The following is a 23,953-nucleotide window of genomic DNA, read 5'->3' on the forward strand; positions in this document are numbered from 1 at the left end:
TGAGCATGGTGGCTCACACCTGTAATCCCAGCATTTTTGGAGGCTGAGGTGGGCGGATCACAAGGTTAGAAGATCAAGACCAGCCTGGCCAACATGGTGAAACCCCGTCTCTACTAAAAATACAAAACTTAGCTGGGTATGTCGTATGCCTGTAGTCCCAGCTACTCGGGAGGGTGAGGCATGAGAATCGCTTGAACCCGGGAAGCAGAGGTTGCAGTCAGCCAAGATTGTGCCACTGCACTCCAGCCTGGCAATAGAGAGAGACTCCGTCTAAAAAAAAAAAAGAAAAAAAAAAAGATTATTTTTCTATCAGCATTTCTTTGGCATCTTTTTTGCCCCCTGCTTACACCCTAGCCCACTGACTTCACTAATAAGCCAGTACTGGCCAGGTGCAGTGGTTCACACCTGTAATCCTAGCACTTTGGGAGGCCGAGGCCGATGGATCACCTGAGGTGAGGAATTCGAGACCAGCCTGCCCAACATGGCGAAACCCTGTCTCTACTAAAAATACAAAAAATGAGCTGGGCGTGGTAGCAGGCGCCTGTAATTCCAGCTACCTGGAAGGCTGAGGCAGGAGAATCACTTGAACCTGGGAGTTGGAGGTTGCAGTGAGCCCCGAGATCGTGCCATTGCACTCCAGCCGGGGAGACAAGAGTGAAATTCGGTCTAAAAAATAATAATAATAAGTCAGTACTGTCCCTGTGTATTATTACAAGATATTCTCTACAATTTTCCACAGAGGATAACATTCTACCCACAAGCTGTTTTTCTTTTCTTCCTTCCTCCCTTCATTTTGGAGATGGGGTCTCACTATATTGCCCAGGCTGTTGTACAGTGACTATTTACAGAAGAGATTATAACACACTGCAGCCTTGAACTCCTGGGCTCAAGCAATCCTCCTGCTTCAGCTTTTTCAGTAACTGGGACTACAGGTACACATCAAACCTAGCACAAGCTGTTTTTCTTGTCTTTTTAAAAAATATTTAAAAAATTATTTTATATTTTTAAAAAATGTATTTTTTTAGGCTGAGCGTGGTGGCTCACGCCTGTATTGCCCGCACTTTGGGAAGCCAAGGCGGATCACAAGGTCAGGAGATCGAGACCATCCTGGCTAACACGGTGAAACCCCATCTCTACTAAAAATACAAAAAATTAGCTGGCGTGGTGGCTGGCGCCTGTAGTCCCAGCTATTCGGGAGGCTGAAGCAGGAGAATGGTGTGAACCTGGGAGGCAGAGCTTGCAGTGAGCTGAGATCACACCACTGCACTCCAACCTGGGGGACAGCAAGACTCCATCTCAAAAATATTTTTTAAACATAAATAAATACACAAGATAAAATTTTAAAAAATATTTTAAAAATTATTTTATATTTTTAAAAAATGTAATTTAAAAAAATATTTTTTCAGGCCGGGCACCGTGGAAAATATTTTTTCAGCCACCTTGCCTGGCTAATTTATATAATTTAATTTGTAATGATGGCTATGTTTAATAATTGTCTTGCAAAAAATCTTGACAGTTTAGGCTGGGGGCAATGGCCCGCGCCTAAATCCCAGCACTTTGGGAGGCCAAGGATGGCAGATCACTCGAGGTCAAGAGTTTGAGACCAGCCTGGGCAACATGGTGAAACCCCATTTTACGAAAATGAGTAAAAATTAGCTGGGTGTGGTGGCAGGTGCCTGTAATCCCAGCTACTCAGAGGCTGAGGCAGGAGAATTGCCTGAACCTGGAAGGTGGAGGTTGCAGTGATCGCACCACTATACTATAGCCTGGATGACAGAAGACAGAGACTCTCTCAAAAAAAAAAATAAAATAAAATAAAATAAAAAATGACAGTTTAGTTGATTTCATCATACCATTGATTAGAAGGGTACTCTTTGGTATCTTCCTAAAATAGAAGTTATTTAAAAGTAGAAACCGCCTCTTTTTGGTACCATTTGATGATTAACACATTTTGGGCCCCTAGGCATTACAGGAAACCAGAGCAGAAACCTCTCTTAAAAAGATGCCGGGCCGGTGACTCACACCTGTAATCCCAGAACTTTGGGAGGCTGAGGCAGGCCGCTCGCCTGAGGTCAGGAGTTAGAGACCAGTCTGGCCAATATGGTGAAACCCTGTCTCTACTAAAAATACAAAAATCAGCTGGGCGTAGTGGCATGTGCCTATAGTCCCAGCTACTTGGGAGGCTGAGGTGGGAAGATCTCTTCAGCCTGGGAGGTTGGGGCTGTAGTGAGCCGAGATGTTGCCACTGTACTCCAGCATGTGTGACAGAGCGAGACCTTGTCTCAAAAAAATAAATAAATGAAAAAAATATATATATAATATTTATATATATGAATATAGTCTACATTTTGGAGTTTTGTGTCCCCCAAACTCATCATGTTTTGTGACATATATGTTAGATTATTGTAAAGATCTTTCAGACCTTGGAGGTCTTACTTGCCAAATTTAGGACAATTTAGGCCTGTGGTCCCAGCTCTCAGGAGGCTGAGGGAGAATTGCTTAAACCCTGGACGCAGAGGTTGTAGTGAGCCAAGACTGTGCCACTGCACTCCAGCCTGGGCGACAGAGCAAAACTCTTCTCAAAAAAAAATAAAAATAAAAAAAGGAAATTTACTGTTCAAGGAACTACATGAGATTATGCTAAACTTCAAGCACAACTAAAATATCAAGTTAAAAAATATGTAAGCTTAATAATTTGTTTCATAAACATGTTAAGGGTTCCTAGAATAGAGATTGTCTTAGGAATCTCTGGAGCCACAAATTCCATAATTTATGGTAAACTAAATGACTAAAACAAGCTTTAAAGACTCGTATTTAAAGTTGTGCTTAAGAATGTTATATAACTCATTGAAAAAAGCTATGGAATTGTGGTCTGTTTAGTAATTAAGACAAACAAGAAAATCAGGTCTTGAGTGCTCACAGTCTTTGTTAACTTTGATTTGCTCTGGCTCCTGGTGTCTCCTCATTCTCTCCATCCACATGTTTGATGGGTTAGTGTACTTTTCTTATTTATAGGAAAAGATAATCCCTAAGTATGTCTTAGTAAGAGAAATTATGCTAATAGGAATTTCTTAATACATACACAAACACAAACATTAGTATTTTTAAGGAGGGGTAATTATTGATTAATTTAATCATGGCATCTCATCTGACAAATATATAGGATAAATGAAAAGCTTCCACTTTTTGGAAATCATTTTAAACCCACTTTGTAATTATGTACCCAACATTAATTTTTCTGGCTTAGAACGACTCCCTGATGTTAGAGATAGAAATCAGATATTGACGTGGAAAATATGTTTAAAAACAAAAACTTTCTCTTTTATCTGTACCCTCCCCCCCAAGTTTTTGCTATAAAGATAGAATTTTGGTCATTACAGAGTTTTCCATTCCAATTTAGGTCAATGATAAGAGAAATTATTAGTGATGGAAACTAGTTTATTTCTGAAATTCTGTTCAGTGATAACAGCTTCTGACCTTAGAAGCATTTGAATTTCTGACAGCCATTTTGTCTTACTCTACATTTGAAAGTAAGGTCTTAATAGAACCTTTTTTTTTTTTTTTTAGACAGAGTCTTGCTCTGTCACCGAGGCTGGAGTGCAGTGGTGTGATCTCGGCTCACTGCAAGCTCTGTCTCCCGGATTCATGCCTTTCTCCTGCCTCAGCCTCCTGAGTAGCTGGGACTACAGGCGCCTGCCACCACGCCCGGCTAATTATTTTGTATTTTTAGTAGAGACAGGGTTTCACCATGTTAGCCAGGATGGTCTCGATCTCCTGACCTCGTGATCTGCCCGCCTCGGCCTCCCAAAGTGCTGGGATTACAGGCATGAGCCACCGCACCCGGCCCCTAATAGAACCTTTTATATACTAAAAATAACTGTACATCATTTCTTGTTAGACCTGAGAACTGCTTTTAACAGTTTTTCTCCTTCCACTTAGGCTTCACAATTTCGAGAATCAATCTTTAGTTCAGTAATAAAGTTCATAATAAGAGTAGCACCCTCCCAGCAAACAGCCTCCTATGTTTTGGGCTAGAAATAGGAGACCATGCCTGTGGAAATCATGTTTTCCTTTCTGTAGTAAACTCTAAGGACCATGGTTATATCCCTGATAAACTCAAGGCAGTATATGCTTTAAGGTCCTGTAAAAGATGCTGAATTTCAAGAAGTTACGAATAATTCATTGATTATACCACTTGCAGAAATAAACTACTTTTAGGCTGGACACGGTGGCTCACACCTGCAATCCCAGCACTTTGGGAGGCTGAGGCAGGAGGACTGCTTGAGCCCAGCATGGGCAACATAATGAGATCCTGTCTCTACAAAAAATCAAAAATTAGCCGGGTGCCATGGCATGTGCCTGTAGTCCCAGGTGCACTCGGAAGGGCTAGGATCCCATGAGCCCAGGAGTTTGAGACTGCAGTGAGCTCTGATGGTGCCACAATACTTCAGCCTGGGCTACAGAGCAAACCCTGTCTCATAAAAAAGAAAAAGAAACTTCTTTTTAACACTGTCACGTATCTGTCTCAACTTTCTATATGTATACACCTCTTTTACAAAAAGAGGCCATAACATACTTAAGGCTGTTTTTGTATTTAACAAGTCATAAATATAGTGTCATGTCAAATCTGTCTATATATTATCATTTTAAAAACTGATGGCCTTTTAAAAGGTTAAATAGCTGTTCATTACAAATACTACAGAAAGAATAAAATGTGAAAGCCCCCCCGTAAGTATTTTGTTGTATACCATCATTTTCATTACAAATCCTACAGAAATAGAGCAAAATGTGAAAGCTCCCCCTTAAGTATTTTTTGTATACCATCATATTCAATAACAGCATGGTATTCCAAATATTGATGTCTATTTATTTACTTATTTATGAGATAGAGTCTTGCTCTGTCACCCAGGCAGGAGTGCAGTGGCCGATCTTGGCTCACTGCAACTTCCGCCTGCTCAGTTCAACCGATTCTAGTGCCTCAGCTCTACCCAAATAGCTGGGACCACAGGCACATGCCACTATGCCCAGCTAATTTTAGTATTTTTAGTAGAGATGGGTTTTTGCCATGTTGACCAGGCTAGCCTTGAACTCCTGGGCTCAAGTGACCTGCCCGCCTCAGCTGCCCAAGTGCTGGGATTACAGGGATGAGCCACCATGCCTGGCCCCAAATACTTAATATTATTTTTTTTTTATGGAGACGGAGTTTCACGCTTGTCGCCCAGGCTGGAGTGCAGTGTCACAATCTTGGCTCACTGTAGCCTCCACCTCCAGGGTTCAAGCAATTCTCCTGCCTCAGTCCCCCGAGTAACTGGGATTACAGGCTCCTGCCACCACGCACAGCTAATTTTTGTATTTTTAGTAGAGACGAGGTTTCGCCATGTCAGCCAGGCTGGTCTCAAACTCCTGACCTCAGGTGATCCACCTGCCTTGGCCTCCCAAAGTGCTGGGATTACAGGAATGAACCACTGTGCCCGGCAGATATTGATATTTTTAAATGTAACTTTTCACTTAAATTCAGGCATCCTATATCCATAATGGCCTCAGGGTGGTAGTTCTCCCCTTTTTTCTTCCTTGGAGGTTTACTACAGATCAAGTTCCCATGCTGGCACCCAGGTTCAGTAAATTGGGGTTATTCAGACTATTACTCCTATATCGTATGTAGCTTTTCTTGTGAAATTTGTGACTTTTTAAGCCCTCTTAATTTTCGTGGCACATAGCTGTAGCTCTTTGATCAATGGGATTGCAAATAAAGGTAACAATATGAGTATTCCTGAAATAAATTTGTTCTGTGTTTTAACTTGAAACTGTATTTTCTGCCAGAGGCAGAAAAACACTGCCTAACTGATGAGAGTATCAGTGACCCTAGGAAATTCTTGAAGTTTTTTATATTAATTATAAAAAACTTTTTTATATTAGTTTATTAGTTTTTTGTATTAATATCTGACAGTGACTACTCAGTATCTTGATTTTGGCTCAAAATGTAAGACAGAGGCATACAGAAATGACTTTAAAATGTTAACTACTTTTTAAATTTTTAATAGAGCATAGTTATTATGGATAATGGATATTTTATATACTTTTTATTTCTACATTTTCAAATGAGTATGTATCACTTATTGAAATACTAACAAATGTAAAGAGAAAAAATAAAGTATCATGTTTACTATTACTCTTTTGGTTTATACAATAATGATTTGTGGTGATCTTTAGTTCCAGAAAGCTGAGTCTGATCTGGATTACATTCAATACAGGTTGGAATATGAAATCAAGACTAATCATCCTGATTCAGCAAGCGAGGTAATCTCCGAAATAAATAAGCTTAAAAAAAAAAAAAAAGCCTTAACTGAATACTTTAGAATTTTCTCATAGCATTCCTAATAGTAATAGATCATAAGAATTATATTACTAAGTTTATAGAATCTTAAAATCTTGTCATTGTGTTGGAAGCTTGGTTATAGCATACTGGAGAAATAGTATCAATAGTCCATGAAATTTGTGGCTACTTTTTTCCCCCTAACCTTTAAAAAATAATCATTGAGTTCAGAGGTACAAGCCACTGTGGCAGCCCCTGAAATTCCAAGAGAGAATATAGGTACCTCTAGGGCAGTTGTTCTTTAGTAAGTTTGAGGGGAGAAGTCCTGGCATTCAGCATATTCTCTGAGGAAGGTAATGATACACTATTAGATTTTTTAGTTGTATTTTATGAATAGTGATTTCCACATAAAGCTATGTATTTAATTATTCTAAGTTTAGGTTGATTAGAAACATTAACTCTGCTTTATGTCATAAAATCGTATACATATATGTCCATGGGGGTGAAAGCAAGTAATATCCAAGCATCATCTGTTAACATTAACACTAAAATCACTAATTTAATAATGTGTATCTTTTTTTCCCCCAAAGCCCAGGTATGAGGCTTATTATCTTTTTTTTTTTTTTTTTGAGACGGATCACTCTGTCACCCAGGCTGGAAGTGCAGTGGTGCAATCTCAGCTCACCACAACCTCCACTTCCTGGGTTCAAGCGATTCTCTTGCCTCAGTCTCCCAAGTAGCTGGGATTACAGGTGTGCGCCACAATGCTTGGCTAATTTTTTTTTTTTTTTTTTTTTGTATCTTTAGTAGAGACGGGGTTTTACCATGTTGGCCAGGCTGGTCTCGAACTCCTGACCTCAAGTGATCCGCCTACCTCAGCCTCTCAAAGTGTGGGGATTACAGACATGAGCCACCACGCCCAACCAATATTTGTCTTTGATAGCACTTGCCAGCAGACGAGAAATATTGCGTTTTACAGTTTAAAAAAATTCCATAAAATTAAAAAAATTTTTTTGGATTGGGTAGAAGTACAAGTTAAACTAACATTTTATACAAAATTGGGAAAATTTCATGAATGTTTAGTTTTTACTGTTTATTTCATGGAATGCTAGAATTCTATGGGAGTGTAGTTTGTACTGTTCTAGCTCCCTATTCTTTTCTCTCTCTTTCTCTTTTTTCTTCCTTTTCTTTTCTTTTTCTTTCTCTCTCCCCCTCCCTTTCTCTCTCTTCCTCCCTCCCTCCCTCCCTCTCTTTCTCTCTTCCTTCCCTTCCCCTTACCCTCTTTTCCTCCCTTCCTCCTTTCCTTCCTTCCTTCCCTCCTTCCCTCTTTCTCTCCTTCCTTCCTTCCTTCCCTCCCTCCCTCTTTTCCTTCCTCCCGTCCTTCTTCTCCCTCCCTTTCCTCTCTTCCCTTCCTTTTCCTTCCTTCTGTTGCCCAGGCTGGAGTTCAGTGGTACGATCTTGGGTCACTGCAGCCTCGGCCTCCCAGGTTCAAGGGATTCTCCCTCCTCAGCCTCCCAAGTAGCTGGGATTACAGGCTCAGGCCACCATGCTTGGCTAATTTTTGTATTTTTTAGTAGAGATGGGGTTTCACCATGTTAGTCAGGCTGGTCTCGAACTCCTGACCTCAAGTGATCCACCTGCCTCAGCCTCCTAAAATGCTGGGATTACAGTCGTGAGCCACCACACCTGGCCCCTTCCTTCCTTTTCTTCCTTTCTTTCCTCCCTTCCCTTCCATTCCTTTGTTCCTTTCCTTTCCTCCCCCTGCCTCCCCTTCCTTCCTTTCTTTCTTTTGTCTTAAAGATTGGTGTGACATTGCTTCTCAGCCTTTTGGCTAAGATCAAGTGTAGTATCTGTTCTTATCAGTTTAAAGACTCTGTATGTGTGTGTGTATGTGTGTGTTTTTAAGACAGGGTCTCACTCTGTCACCAGGCTGGAGTGCAGTGACAAAATCTCAGCTCACTTCAGCCTTGACTTCCTGGGTTCAAGCAATCCTCCCACCTCAGTCTGCCACGTGGAACTATAGGCACATACCACCACACCCAGCTAAAAAAAAAAGTGTTGAGATTACAGGTGTGAGCCACCTTGTCCAACCATTCTTGTAACCTTTTATCATCCACTTATGATAAGTAAAACCCTAAATTGGAAGTATTATAGGCACAAAATTAACTAAAGTGCAGCAAACACTAATAAAAGTTTATGAACACTACAGTTTACAAACACGAATAAAAGAATATAGAGGCTCCTGGCCAGGCACGGTGGCTCATACCTGTAATCCCAGCACTTTGGGAGGCCAAGGCAGGTGGATGACCTGAGGTCAGGAGTTCAAGACCAGCCTGACCAACATGGAGAAACCCCATCTTTACTAAAAAAAAAAAAAAAAAAAAAAAAAAAATACAAAATTAGCCGGGCGTGGTGGCACATATGCCTGTAATCCCAGCTACTCGGGAGGCTGAGGCAAGAGAATTGCTTGAACCTGGGAAGCAAAGGTTGCGGTGAGCTGAGATCCCGCCATTGCACTCCAGCCTGGGCAACAAGAGCAAAACTCCATCTCAAAAAAAAAAAAAAAAAAAAAAAAAAAAAGGATGTAGTGGTTCCCAAGAGCCAGTTACTCAAATAAAACAGGCTATGTGCACAACAGTTTTTTCCTTTGTGGTATGTTGCTAAGTCCTAACCACAGTCCTAACCTGTCATAAACAGGCCATAAATGCAAATCATGTTGTCCTGAATTACTCACTGCCATGTCAGTCTTATTGATTTAGCTGATGTCATAAACACATGTATTATGGGTAGCTGCCTGACTACCCTGTCCTCTTTTAGCTCTATGGCCATTTATTTCTTATGCTTGATTTATCAAGCATATGCTTTCCTTTCCTAGTTTTGTGAGATCCTCAAGGATTAGTTCTTGCCACTTTTATTTTTTCCTGTATGAATCTGTATTTGGGGAACTCATCATTCTCCTGAGTTATATTAATATGTACAGATCTCTGCATATTTTACTACTGAGCTACATTCCAGTTACCTAAAGATCATTTATAATTAAGTTATGTAATTCATTATCACCTCATGAGGAAGATGATTTCTTCCCTCCTACCAATTTCCCTCCCAGTGTTAAACTTTTTTTTTTCCCCCCCCCAGATAAAGTCTCACTCTGTTGCCCAGACTGGAGTGCAGTGGCATGATCACGGCTGACTGCAGCCTCAACCTCCTGGGCTCAGGTGATCCTCCCACCTCAGTCTCCTGAGTAGGTGGGAATACAGGTGTGTGCCAACACACCTGGTTCTAATTTTTTGCATTTTAGTAGGGATGGGGTTTTGCCATGTTTACTAGGCTGGTCTCGCCTGGGCTCAAGTGATCCTCCTGTCTCAGCCTCCCAAAGTGTTGGGATTATAGGTGTGAGTCATCACCCCTGGCCTAAACTTTTATTTTTGTCAAATTAATTCTTGAATATATTTGAAGAGTTACAGAAATATAAAGCTTATAATTACAAAGAATAATGCTTCACATTCCCACCTTGGAGGATACCACTTCATCTCAGTGTCTTATGGTATTTCCTTTATATTTCTAAATAGTTTGCTTGTACTGCATTTTAATTTTTCCTCATCTGAAACATCTACTAATTTCCTGGATACGAACTGTTATACTTCACATCCTGGCTTTGCCTCTTACTAGCATTGTGATTTTAGCCAAGTCAGTCAACCTTTCTGTACTTTAATTTCCTCATCTGTAAAATGGAAATATTACTACCTACCTCAGAGGTTGAAAGAGAATTAGTTAACATATATAACTGTTTAGTCCAGAGTAAGTGCTATATGTTAGCTGTTATCACTAATAATAATCTCCTACTATAGCCCTGTTGTAGTAGCTCACACTTGTAGTCCCAGCTACTTGGGAGGCTGAGGTGGGAGGATCACTTGAGCCCAGCAGTTCAAGTGAGCTATGATTGCACCACTGCACTCCAGCCTAGGTGACAGTGAGATTCTAACTCTTTTTTAAAATTTTTTTCCAAGACAGAGTCTTGCTCTGTCGCCCAGGCTGGAGTGCAGTGAACATGATCTTGGCTCACTGCAACCTCTGCCTCCCGGGTTCAAGCGATTCTCCTGCCTCAGCCTCCTGAGTAGCTGGGATTACAGGCACGTGCCACCCTGCCCAGCTAATTTTTGTATTTTTAGTAGAGACAGGGTTTCACCATGTTGGCCAGGCTGGTTTCGAACTCCTGACCTCATGATCCACCCGCCTGGGCCTCCCAAAGTGCTCAGATTAGAGGCATGAGCCATCACACCGAGCTGATTCTAACTCTTAAAAAAAAAGAAGAATTTTGTACTATGGAAGATAAAGTTTAAATACTTTACTACTCATATTTATTCCTATCTTCACAATTTCTATAACTATTGCTTTTATATAAACCCTGTTGAATACTATGTCTGCTTTCCTTTCTTCACAACCTGTTTTTCTAGAGCTAATAATTGTTTTCTTTTTTCCCTTCCATTTGCTTAGTTTTTTTTTTTTTTTTTTGAGACAAGGTTTTGCTCTGTCGCCCAGGCTGGAGAGCAGGAGTTTGAGACCAGCCTGGGCAACATAGGGAAACCCCATCTCCACAAAAAAATAATTTAAAGCTTGGGTAAAGTGGTTCACGCCTGTAATTCCAGCACTTTGGGAGGCCGAGGTAGGCAGATCACCTGAGGTGAGGAGTTCTAGACCAGCCTGGCCAACATGGCAAAACTTCATCTCTACTAAAAATACAAAAATTAGCTGGGTGTGGTGGCACACACCTTTAGTCCCAGCTACTCTGTGACCATGGCTTACGGCAGTATCTACCTCCCAGGCCCAAGTGATCCTCCCTGCTTAGCCGCCCGAGTAGCACTATAGGCATGTGCCACCACACCCAGCTAATTTAAAAAATAATAATTATTATTACATATAATATATAATAATATATAATTATATAAATGTTATATTTATAAATTATATATGTTATATTTATAAATTATATAAATATATAATAAATTTATAATATGTAATTTATATATAATTATATATAATTATTATTATTATTATTTTTTGAGATGGAGTCTTGCTCTGTCACCCAGGCTGGAGTGCAGTGGCATGATCTTGGTTCACTGCAACCTCTGCCTCCCAGGCTCAAGTGATCCACCCACCTCAGCCTCCTGAGTAGCGGGGACTACAGGCGTGTGCCACCACACACGGCTAATTTTTGTAGTATTAGTAGAGATGAGGTTTCGCCATGTTGGCCATTCTGTTCTAGAACTCCTGACCTCAAGTGATCTGCCCCCCTTGGTCTCCCAAAGTGCTGGGACTTGCAGGCGGCCTTTAAATTATTTTTCGTAGGGATGAGGTTTCACGCTATGTTGCCCAGGCTGATATTGAACTCCTGGTCAGGAGTCAAGCGATCCTCCCACCTTGGCCTCCCAAAGTGCTAGAATTACAAGTATGAGCCACCAAGGCCCAGCCTGCTTAGTTTTTCTATATACTTATCACTAATTCAGCCTCCGACATTTCTAATGACTGTAAAACTCTTCTCAATATTGTCAGACACACTACATGTTCCTTTAGTTTCATTTTCTCCCATGGAAACATCCTGTCCTTTCTGGTGTCTCTGTCCTGCTCCCATCTGACCTCCTGCTCTATAGGCTTCTTGCATGGCTGTCTTTCTGGGTGGTTTTTTTTTTTTTTTTTTTTTTTGAGATATTATCGCACTCTGTGGTTAGGCTGGAGTGCAGTGGCGTGATCTCGGATCACTGCAACCTCTGCCTCCCGGGTTCAAGCAATTCTCCCACCTCAGCCTCCCGAGTAGCTGGGACTACAGGCGTACGCCCACATGCCCGGCTAGTTATTATTATTATTATTTGTTTTGGTATTTTAGTAGAGACGGCATTTCACCATGTTGCCCAGGCTGGTCTCGAACTCTTGAGCTCAGGCAATCCGCCCACCTCAGCCTCCCAAAGTGCTAGGCTAGGATTACAGGTGTGAGCCACTGTTCCCGGCCTCTTTTTTTTTGTTTGTTTGTTTTTTGAGAGGGAGTTTCGCTGTTGTCACCCAGGCTGGAGTGCAATGGCGCCATCTCGGCTCACTGCCTCCCAGGCTCAAGTGATTCTCCTGCCTCAGCCTACTGAGCAGCAAGGACTACAGGTGCCCACCACAATGCCTGGCTAATTTTTGTATTTTTAGTAGAGACGGGGTTTCACCACGTTGGCCAGGCTGGTCTCGAACTCCTAACCTCATGTGATCCACCCATCTTGACCTCCCAAAGTGTTGAGATTATAGTCATGAGCCACCGCGCCTGGCATTTCTGGGATTTCTTCACCATTATTTTGGTATTTCCCTTTGTTTTACTCCTGTGTTGGATCATATGTTTCACTTTTTGGTGGTTTATTTCTTTGATCTGGAAGTATATCCTTTAGATGCTTCCCAAGGAAGATTACACAGAAAGTTAACTTTTTGAGATGCTGAATGTTTGAAAAAGTCTTTATTGCACCCTTTAACCCTTTATTTGATGAATGGTTTTGTTGAATACAGAATTCTAGATTGGAGATTTTCTCTTAATTTTAACATCATCACTTCGTGGCTTTCTAGCTTCTATTGTTGCTGTTGAAAAATAGATGCCATTCTCATTCCTGATCCTTTGTCTGTGCTTTCCTTCTCAGCCTACCCCAGTCCCTTACCTATCACCTGGAAGTTTCAGAATATTTTTTCTATCCTGCGAAAATTTACAGTTATGGTATAGATCTTTTTATTAATTGTGCTGTCACTTGGTGGGCCTGAAAATACATGAATCTTACCTAATCATAAAAAAAGAAATCTGACAGGGTGCAGTGGCTCACACCTGTAATTCTAGCACTTTGGGAGACTGATGCAGAAGGATCGCTTAAGGCCAGGAGTTTAAGACCAGCCTGGGCGACAGAGTGAGATTCCTGTTTCTATTAAAAAAAAAAAAAAAAAAAAATTAAAAGAAAGAAAAGAATTACCAAGTGGCAGAAGGGGCCCAATTGAAATGTCTTTTATGGAATAGTGGTAATTTATATTGCAAAATAAATCTGGGAAACCAATATAGTTTATAAATACAGTTGGGTTGGCATGAATTTTATATTTTGTATATATATAAATAAATTGATATTTATACATACTTTATCCCCATGATAGTATGTTTACGAATTTTGGCCGGGCGCGGTGGCTCACGCCTGTAATCCCAGCACTTTGGGAGGCCGAGGCATGCGGATCACGAGGTCAGGAAATCAAGACCATCCTGGCTAACATGGTGAAACCCCGTCTCTACTAAAAATGTAAAAAAATTAGCCGGGCATAGTGGCAGGCACCTGTAGTCCCAGCTACTCCAGAGGCTGAGGCAGGAGAATGACGTGAACTCAGGAGACCGAACTTGCAGTGAGCCAAGATCGCGCCACTGCACTCCAGCCTGGGCAATAAGAGTGAGACTCTGTCTCAAAAAAAAAAAAAAAAGTTTTATAAGTAGTTTCATGTTGTCTTATTCTTTAAGAACAAGTATAAATAGTGCCTTTTATTGCCTTCCGAATAGCATTTAGAATTGTATTTTAGAAATATATAATTGTATTTTAGAAATATATAATTTATTATTGTGAACTATGCATCAAATGTTATATATTTAAGGTGACCCTTAATTGCTGTTTAATAGTGCTGATTTTTTTGGTGGGTTATTTCTGTACCTAGGCTATAAATTTCTTGAGAATAGGATCTAGGTCTTATACTTTTCTCGCTTCCCCATCGCCCATCTGATGTCATGTGGCTGCATAATTAAATACTCAACAGTGTTCAATTAAATGGATGGTAGAATGTGTTGTATGTATACAGTATTTTAATTCTTAAAAAGCTTAATCTTTCATAATTTAATACATGTTAATTTTTTTCCTGATGTAGAAAAATCCAGTTACACTCTTAAAGGAATTGTCAGCAATAAAGTCTCGATATCAAACTTTGTATGCCCGCTTTAAACCAGTTGCTGTTGAGCAGAAAGAGACTAAGAGCCGCATATGTGCTACTGTGAATAAAACTATGAATGTGATACAAAAACTACAGAAGCAAACAGACCTGGAGGTAATGCTTTCAATTGACAGGTTAGATTTGTATAAATTTAGCTCTGAGTGTTGCCTTGAAAAATACACTTGCTGTAACTTAAACTTTGAAACTCAGCAGTCAGTTTGAACTATTGAAAGATTTTCCTGATACCCTGAAGTATAATAGCTCTTATTTCTGTTTATTCAAAAATAAGCATTTGGACTTGACATGGTTAATAAAGAAGTGTGCCGTCTTGAATTATGTAACCATGGCAGAAAACTTGGTAATACTTACTAAATCTAGCAGCTTAGCTGGTTCCTGCAAGTACTAGTGAGAATGAGATGTCTAGAAAATGGTTGGTTAGAGTGCTGTATTAAGGAGCTGTGTCTGGGCATGGCAGAATAATAGCACTGTCTGCCATGAGCATGGGAAGGAGGAAGGCATATGTGATATTTATTTGCCAACTTTGCACTAAATTTTGGCTTAAGATACTTTGAATTATGGGCTTATAGCTAGAGTAAATCAGAAAGGTTAATTACCCAGGTCAGTTTGATCAAGAATACTTTATATTGCAAATGGAGGGGAAAAAATAGAATAACATCTGCTTAGAACGATAAAATGATACCTAAGATGTATCTATTATAATCACAAGGAGATGAATGGCAGAGGAAGAAAGGGCAAATTAAACAGGGAATAGAGGTAATGGGGAGATGGAATTTAAAACAGTAAGGGTTGTGTTACATCCTAGTAAATTAAATGCAAAAAAAGTATGTATATAAGCTTTTATAAATCATCTCAGATCACACATTCTTCATTATATGTGCCTGACAATAGAGCACATAACCTTGTTCTTAGGAAACAAATAGCTGATTAAGTATAGTTCCAGATGTACATGACAACATATCTGTATAGAACCATAAATTTTTTGAAGCACAGAATAAACATGGGTGAGAGGGCAAAGAGAAAATGGTATTTTGAATATCTACAGATTTCCCCCACTGGATATAATAAATCGATGGTGTATTTTTGAGACTACAAATTGGTACATAAAAGTAGTTGTATAGTGATAGAAGATTTCTTTTTTTTTTTTTTTTTCTTTTTTTGAGATGAAGTTTTACTCGTTTCCCAGGCTGGAGTGCAATGGCACGACCTCGGCTCACTGCAACCTCTGCCTACCGGGTTCAAGTGATTCTCCTGCCTTAGCCTCCAGAATAGCTGGAATTACAGGTGCCTGCCACAATGCCCGGCTAATTTTTTGCAGTTTTAGTAGACACAGGGTTTCACCGTGTTAGCGAGGATGGTCTTGATTTCCTGACCTCGTGATCCGCATGCCTCGGCCTCCCAAAGTGCTGGGATTACAGGCGTGAGCCACCATATCCAGCCAGTGATGGAAGATTTCAATCATCTGACTATCTGTAAAGGTTTTCAGTTGAAGAAATACCTGAAATGAACAATACTTATGTCAAAGGCTGAAAACTAAGGGAGCTTTTACTTTGGATCACGTTATGGCAAATAAGAAGAAATGATTTAAAAGTTATAAAACTTGAAAGAGGTGGTCATATTTTAGAATCAATGATGACCAAATTGGGAAATGTTGGCTATAGTAAGTCTTGTACCTACTACTTTAAAAATGAGATAGTATGCTGGGCACAGTGGCTCATGCCTATAATCTCGGCACTTTGGGAGGTCAAGGCAGGAGGCTCAGTTGAGGCCAGGAGTTTGAGACTAGCCTGGACAACATAGTGAGACCCTATCTCTACTAAGAAAAAAGAAAAAAATATTTTAAAATTACTGGGCATGGGAGTGCATGCTGGTAGTTCCATCTATTTGGGGCAGAAGGATCCTTTGACTCTAGGAGTTTGAGGCTGCAGTGAGCTATGATTGCACCACTGAATTCCAGCCTGGGTGATGTGAGACTGTCCAAAACATTTTTTTTGAATAAACTAAAATAAAAATGAGATAGTATTAGAAAGTTCAGAGGGAATAGAGATATGATACTTAATCTTCTGAGAGATGTTTAAAAGGGGGGCTTAATAAACCATAATACTGATAAAATTTTTATGATCCAAATGTGAATGGGAATGACATCTGTAGAGCTGATAACCAAAAACAGTTATATGAGCCCAGAGTTTAAAGGACTTGCAAGGTACAATTTGTAAATAAATTTCAAATATTAAAAGGTCATAGGGAGAAACCTGCAAAATCAGTTAGGAAAGCCAAAGGGGCCGGGTGTGGTGGCTCACGTCTGTAATCCCAGCACTTTGGGAGGCCAAGGCGGGAGGATCAAGAGGCCAGGAGATCCGAGACCATCCTGGCTGATATGGTGAAACCTCGTCTCTACTAAAATAACTAAAAATTAGCCAGGCCTGGTGTTGCATGCCTGTGGTCCCAGCTACTCGGGAGGCTGAGACAGGGGAATTGCTTGAACCTAGGGGGTGGAGGTTGCAGTGAGCCGAAATCGTGCCACTGCACTCCAGCCTGGCAACAGAGTGGGACTCTTTCTCAAAAAAAAAAAAAAAAGAAAAAAAAAGAAAGAAAAAGCCAAAGGCAGATTGAGCTAAGGCCTCTGAAATTTTCTAAAATAAGGAAAAGGTTATTTTAAAGGGGCTTTAAAATTATTTGGAGAACAAGAAGGACAAGAAAAGGATAAATTCTCCTTGGAACCAATAGTGCTTTGTTTATAGATAACAAAATGTATATCTTTTCAGGTATTATCTTGCTATAATCTTTATCAATGAGTGGTTTTTCATTTGGAAGGGTAGAAAATATATTTGAATTTATAATATTCAAAAAGAACACTTGAACTGATAATACTAAATAATAAATACAGAACAGAAAAGGAGGTAGGAGAAAGGAAATACCATACTAATTTTGTAGTCTTTCTTAGGGGATATTAAGACTGACGAAGAAAAAAAGAGAAAAAACACTGAGGTTTATTTATTTATTTATTTATTTATTTTTTGTTTTTTGAGATGGAGTCTCCCTCTGTTGCCCAGGCTGGAGTACAATGTCACGATCTTGGCTCACAGCAACTTCGGCCTCCCGGATTCAAGCAATTCTCCTGCCTCAGCCTCCCAAGTGGCTGGGACTACAGGCACATGCCACCATGCCCAGCTGATTTTTTTGTATTTTTAGTAGAGATGGGGTTTCACCAAGTTGGCCAGGCTGGTCTCGATCCCCTGACCGCAAGTGATCCACCTGTCTTGGCCTCTCAAAGTGCTGGGATTACAGATGTGAGCCTCCGTGCCCTCATATTTAAACTGAGGTTTAAATATGCTCAATTATAAAGGTGGTCTCATCAAAAGAGAAAAGGGACTAAACTTACACCCAAACAAAAAATAGCAAAACAAACGCCCCAAACATATATAACAATAAATAGAAAATTAAAAAGGCATTAAAAGTAGAATATGTAGTATTCCATGATCTTCCAAAATATGTGTGATAAAGAAGAAAAATTTCTACAAACTTTAGACTGGTTAACTTGACTTTAATTCCTGGAAAAATTATTTGAGAATTTATTAAACAGATGGTCTGAAAAGTTTTGTAGTGATCACAAGGAGCAACATGGATTCATCAGTCTTACAGCTGGGTGTGGCAGTGTGCATCTGTAGTCGCAGCTACTTGGGAGGCTGAGGTGGGACGATTGCTTGAGCCCAGGAGTTAGAGGTTGCAGTGAGCTATGACCACACCACTGCACTCTAGCCTGGGCGATTGAACAAGACCCTGTCTCTAAAACAAAAACAAAACGAAAAACCAAGTCTTGTCAGAATAACATTTCCTTTTTTTGAGGCAGAAGAAGGAAATCCTGTAACTGTTTGGGTTGTAGTAAGACATATGATTGTTTTTCATTTTATCCTTGTGAACATGTTGGGCAAATGTTGGTCTGATCAGTGGAACCAGCTGCATATCAGAATCATATAGGTTCTGTGGCTGTTCTAGATCTGGGCTGTCTTATTTGCATAACCTAATGTGGCTATATAAATTTAAATTTAGGCTGGGCACAGTGGCTTATGCCTGTAATCCCAGCACTTTGGGAGGCTGAGGCAGGTGGATCACCTGAGGTCAGTAGTTCCAGACCAGCCTGGCCAACATGGTGAAACCCCCATCTCTACTAAAGAAATACAAAAAATTAGCCAGGCGTGGTGGCGGGTGCCTGTAATCCCAGCTTCTTGGGAGGCTGAGGCAGGAGAATCTCCTGAATCTGGGAGGTGGAGGTTGCAGTGAGCTGAGATTGCACTCCAGCCTGGGCAACAAGAGTGAAACTCCATTTCAAATAAAAAAAAAGAAAAAAGAAAAAGAAATGAAATTTACATTTAAGGTGGTTAAATGAAAAATAAGCATTAAGTTCTTCACCTACTGATTGGACAGTGCCGATATAGAATATTTCCAGCATCATGGAAAGTTTTATTGGACAATGTCGCCCTAGAGATTCTGATTCTGTAGGTCTGGGGTGTTCCAGATTTGGCAGTCTCTCTAGAGATGACCTATATAGTTGGCAGAATTGTAACTACTTAATTCTTCAGGTTGTACCTCCTATTAATTCCCCACATAACCCTTTGTTTCAGGCAGGCTGTCTGTTGGTGCTCTGTGAAAGTCCCTTACAACTTCCCTTCAGCCTCCCTTCTTCTTTTGCTGCTACCTGCTTTTGGTGAATGCTATTGGCTGTTTTTCTTTCTCAGCATCTGTTCTCCTTTCCTGCCTACCAGAGTGTAGACATGCAGTGCATAATTATGTTTTGGTCAACAATGGACCAAATATATATGGCAGTGGTCCCAGAAGATTATAATAGCATATTTTTACGTACTCTTATGTTCAGATGTTTAGATATAAAAATACCATGTGTTACCACTGCCTACAGTATTCAGCACAGTAACATGCTGTACAGATTTGTAGCCCAGGAGCAGTAGGCTATACCATATAGCCTGAGTGTATATATACAATCTCTGTGTAAGTACACTGTGATGTTCACATATGAAACTGCCTAACCATGTATTTCTCAGAACGTATTCCTGTCATTAAGTGACACATGACTATACTGACTTTCTTGAGATGTGTGTTGTCCCTCATAGCCATGTGCCTGAGATGAAGCTGGCCTCATCCTCGGCTCCAGGGGTGCATCTGATTGGCATAGGGAATGGACTTTATTTTTTAACTAACAGTGGTTGAGGAATGGGTTTGTAACCCAAATGACATGTGAGTAAGGATAGTCTGGAAGTAGGTAACCAGGAAGACTTTACTCACTGCTAAGACAACCCTGAGAAGAGAAGGCTTCTTCTGGACACTGTGTAGAATTGTGATACCTAGAACCGTTAAAGCCATTTGCTGTCAGCTTGAGGGTAAAGGTACCATCCAGGAATATTAGAGCTGTCAGATGGAAAAAACTGAGTCCTTACATTGTTCAGTTGCTGAATAAATCAGCCCGGAAGTCTTTCCTTTTTCTGAAGTTATTGTGGAATGATAATACATTTTCTTTTCTTTATCTTTTTTTTTTTTTTTTGAGACAGAGTTTCACTCTTATTGCCCAGGCTGGAGTACAGTGGTGCAATCTCAGCTCACTGCAACCTCCGCCTCCCAGGTTCAAGCAGTTCTCCTGCCTCAACCTCCCGAGTAGCTAGGATTACAAGTGCTCGCCACCATGCCCAGCTAATATTTTGTATTTTTAGTAGAGATGAGGTTTCACCATGTTGGTCAGGCCGGTTTCAAACTCCTGACCTCAGGTGATCCACCCACCTCGGCCTTCCAAAGTGCTGGGATTACAGGCATGAGACACCGCATCCAGCCTGTTTTTTCTTTTTTTAAGATGAGGTCTTGCTCTGCTGCCCAGGCTAGAGTGCAGTGACACCATCATGGCTGACTGCAGTCTCGACCTCTCAGGCTCAAGCGTCCTCCCACCACAGCCTCCCGAGCAGCTGGGACCACAGGTGTGTGCCACCATGCCCAGCTAAAAATTTGTGTACTAATAAGTTAAAAATTAGCTACTCAGGAGGCTGAGGTGGGAGGATTGCTTGAGCCCGGGAGGCTGCGGCTGCAGGGAGCCGTGATTGCACCACTGCACTCCAGCCTGGGCAACAGAGTGACCCTGTTTCAAAAATAAAAAAAAATTTTTTGGAAAAAAATTAGATGGTTGCATCTGTACTGAACAACTGTAGACTTTTTTCCTTATCATTTATTCCTTCTACAATATAGTGTAACAACTATGTACATAGCATTTACATTGTATTAGGTATTATAAGTAATCTAGAGATGACTTAAAGTATATAGGAGGATGTGTACAGTTTCTATGCAAATACTACACAATTTCATATAAGGGACTTGAGCATCTGTGGATTTTGTTATCCTGGAACCAATCTCCCACAAATACTGAGGGTTGACTGTACTTTTAGAATATGGCATCCAAACATGACTTCTTTGGTTCTACTATAATCCTTAAATTGTTTGATTTCTTGGTCTTGTTTCTTCAACTTAATTGCAAGTTCTTTAGAAGCTCAAACATCATAGGACCTTGTATATAAATAGCCAAGTATCTGTTTTTTCCCTTGCCCTTCTAAATCTGTGATTACATATATAGTATAAGCTTAGGGAAACATTTATTGGTCGACAATGCAGAAGTTAACTAAACTGATTTAACAGTCTTTGAAGATGTTTGAAATAAAAATTTTATCATTTATTTTCTAGCTGTCACCACTGACTAAAGAAGAGAAAACTGCGGCAGAGCAATTCAAATCTCACATGCCAGATTTATGAAGAAATGGATCTGGAAAGGAAACTAACAGAGAAGAGCTTAATTCCAGAGAAATTTAGGAAGATGTTTTGTTAACCCTTGATGTCTAGAGATTGGGGGCTGGTGAAGGAGGTTTGGCTTCAATGACTGGATAATGATGTCTTTCATGAGAGAGACTATAAGGGCAGATAATATATGAATAAAGTTCAGCCAAAAGGGTCAAAGGAGAATAAAATGATTTAAATATATGTATACACGCATGCACACACACACTTAGTCTTGCAATTTCAGGCAACACTATTTTGCATCTGTTTTCTTTTTCTAAGTCATGATAATGTAGATGTTCTGGTCTATCATAAAAGAATGTTTATGTACATTTCAGTCATTCAATATGTGGCTTTGGAAATTAAAGTATAGCTAAAATATTTGTATTACACATTATATATAATTTCATTTTGTAAATGTTGATTGCGCATGTGGCCACATTATTGTTGAGACTGCTTTTATGTGACCTGTAGTCTTCCACAAAACCTAAAGTAATAACCTGGCTTTTCTGTGATAGCCACTTTTGCGTATTTTTTTTCCCTATTTCCCTTGCCTGCTAATGTTGAGCAGCATGAACTTGCTTTCTGATGCTGTTTTAGACTGTCCCTGTTGTATTTCAATAATACCTTTGTTTTCCTTCAGCCTTTATTACTGTAATTGTTCATTCTACATGAAAGCTAAGAAACTGAAATTAGAAGAGCACTTACCTGCTACTTGCCAATTTTGTGTGAGTGTGTTATATGTGTCAATTTCCCTTTAAAATAACTATGTATTTTAAAATAACTATTGGCAATAAGGAAACTGTTCAAAGTAGAGGCAGATCTTGATACAAAGATGTTAATCACAGGGTTGTTTATGATAGCAATGTACATACACATTTGGCTAGTACTAGGTGAATAGGAAAATAAATCATGTTGTATGTATACAATAAGAGGTCAAGTTGTCAATAAATTATTACTGTTAATGTTCTGGGAAATGCTGAAACTATGCTAAGTGGGGGAGAGGGAAAGCAGGTATTGCAGTTTTGTAATGAAGATTGGGCTTTGGAGTCATATCTGAGATGTAAGTAGCAGGTTTTAAATTCTAGCTATGACCCTGGGCAGATCACTTAACTTTTGAGTGTCAGAATGTTTGGAAGGCAAGACAGTAAAGTGTTTTAATACAGGGTTCAGTATTTAGTAAGCCTTCAATAAGTGATACTACATACATGTAATAAAAACTAAGCATTGAAAGGACTAGGAAAAATGTATCAAATGTTAGTTCTCTGCAGGTTATAGAATTATACTTTTACATAATTTTAAAATTTCAGTTATGAGCATGTTTGTCCATTAACAAACTTACAATAACTGAAAAACAGGGTTGTGAGAACAGCTTCACTTAAAATTGTCTTGTCTAGTTTGAGTATTTCAAGAACAGAAAGCTTCCTTTTTTTTTTTTTTTTTTTTTTGAGACGGAGTCTCACTCTGTCGCTCAGGCTGGAGTGCAGTGGTACGCTCTTAGTTCAATGCAACCTCCGCCTCCCAGGTTCAAGCAGTTCTCTGCCCCACCCTCCCGAGTAGCTGGAATTACAGGTGCCTGCCACCATGCCTGGCTAATTTTTTGTATTTTTAGTACAGATGGGTTTTCACCATCTTGGCCAGGCTCGTCTTGAACTCCTGATGGTGATTCACCCACCTCAGCCTCGCAAAGTGCTGGGATTACAGGCGTAAGCTACCATGCCCAGCCGCTTTTTTTTAATTACAGAGAAGTAAGTTACACCTTAGTATCAGATATTAATTTTCTTCAGTGTTCAGGCAATTAGTATTTAGAAAGTTCTTGTCATGAGATGGCTCTGGGATGTGATAATGATTGTTGGGATTGAAAAAATGGTAGTATCATGGAGAGATCATAATAAATTCTTATTATAATAGTATTAAAAGTGGTTTTGCTTTCAGTTAGGGAGAAAAATTAGATTGTACTATTTTTCCTCTATGATTTCCTTCAGTTATCTTCCAAATGTTATTTTCCCCCCACAGCCCCCTTAACATTGTTCTCTATGCACTTCTCAATACATTTTCATTTGTTTTTCAAGCCTCTTTGTGGATGACTCCTAAATACAACTTCTTCCTCTAGCTCTAGATCCATATTTCCAATAAAATCCCCTACCTGAATATTGAAATTAAACATGTCCAGAATACTTACTGATTTTACTGTTAATAGCCACTATTCTGTTGTTTGGAATTAAAATCTGTATAACTAATTTGCATCCCTTTATCTTCTTAGTCAATAAAACCTACAATTCTCTCTCTAAAATGGTCATAGTATACAACCTCCACATTATCTTCACACCTCCTTAATTTAGATCTTTTGTTTCTCATCTGGATTATAATTGTTTTATCCTATGTGACTATAGTGTTTTTATGTCTTAAGTTATAAATAATACATGTTTAAGAATTTAAAAATCACAGGGATGGCCGGGTGTGGTGGTTCACGCCTGTAACCCCAGCACTTTGGGAGGTCGAGGCGGGAGGATCACAAGGTCAAGAGATCGAGACCATCCTGGCCAACATGGTGAAACCCCGTCGCTACTAAAAATACAAAAATTAGCTGGGCGTGGTGGCATGTGCCTGTAGTCCCAGCTACTTGGGAGGCTGAGGCAGGGGAATCACTTGAACCCGGGAGGTGGAGGTTGCAGTGAGCTGAGATCGCACCATTGTACGCTGGCTTGGTGACAGAGTGAGACTCTGTCTCAAAAAAAACCCCCAAAAAACAACAACAACAACAAACAGGCATGTAAATTCTCTGGAGGTAATCTGCAAATAATTTCTTCAGGCATTTCTACATGTATA

At 39.9% G+C, this 23,953-nt stretch overlaps 2 protein-coding genes and 1 pseudogene across 6 annotated transcripts in view; 2 read left to right on the plus strand and 1 right to left on the minus strand.

Moving 5' to 3' along the window:
• Positions 1 to 23,953, minus strand: part of PRR11 (proline rich 11) — a 92,516-nt gene that overhangs the window by 66,104 nt on the left and 2,459 nt on the right. The gene's annotated exons all lie outside the window — the stretch shown is intronic.
• The window catches only part of SKA2 (spindle and kinetochore associated complex subunit 2), a 105,231-nt gene that overhangs the window by 18,986 nt on the left and 62,292 nt on the right, over positions 1 to 23,953 (plus strand). The window contains exons 2-4 of one of the 5 annotated variants that reach the window (XR_013405741.1): positions 6,211 to 6,297; positions 14,222 to 15,705; positions 17,356 to 17,589. Coding sequence is in view for 2 of the 5 variants with exons in the window: in NM_001266054.1 (NP_001252983.1) it covers positions 6,211 to 6,297; positions 14,222 to 14,398; positions 21,035 to 21,103 (333 nt within the window). In the remaining 3 variants the exon portion in view is untranslated. 5 annotated transcript variants of the gene reach the window in all.
• On the plus strand, positions 8,125 to 8,288 carry LOC114673350 (U2 spliceosomal RNA; annotated as a pseudogene).

The sequence above is a fragment of the Macaca mulatta genome, chromosome 16 (genome assembly GCF_049350105.2).
Source record: "Macaca mulatta isolate MMU2019108-1 chromosome 16, T2T-MMU8v2.0, whole genome shotgun sequence".
NCBI lineage: Eukaryota > Metazoa > Chordata > Mammalia > Primates > Cercopithecidae > Macaca > Macaca mulatta.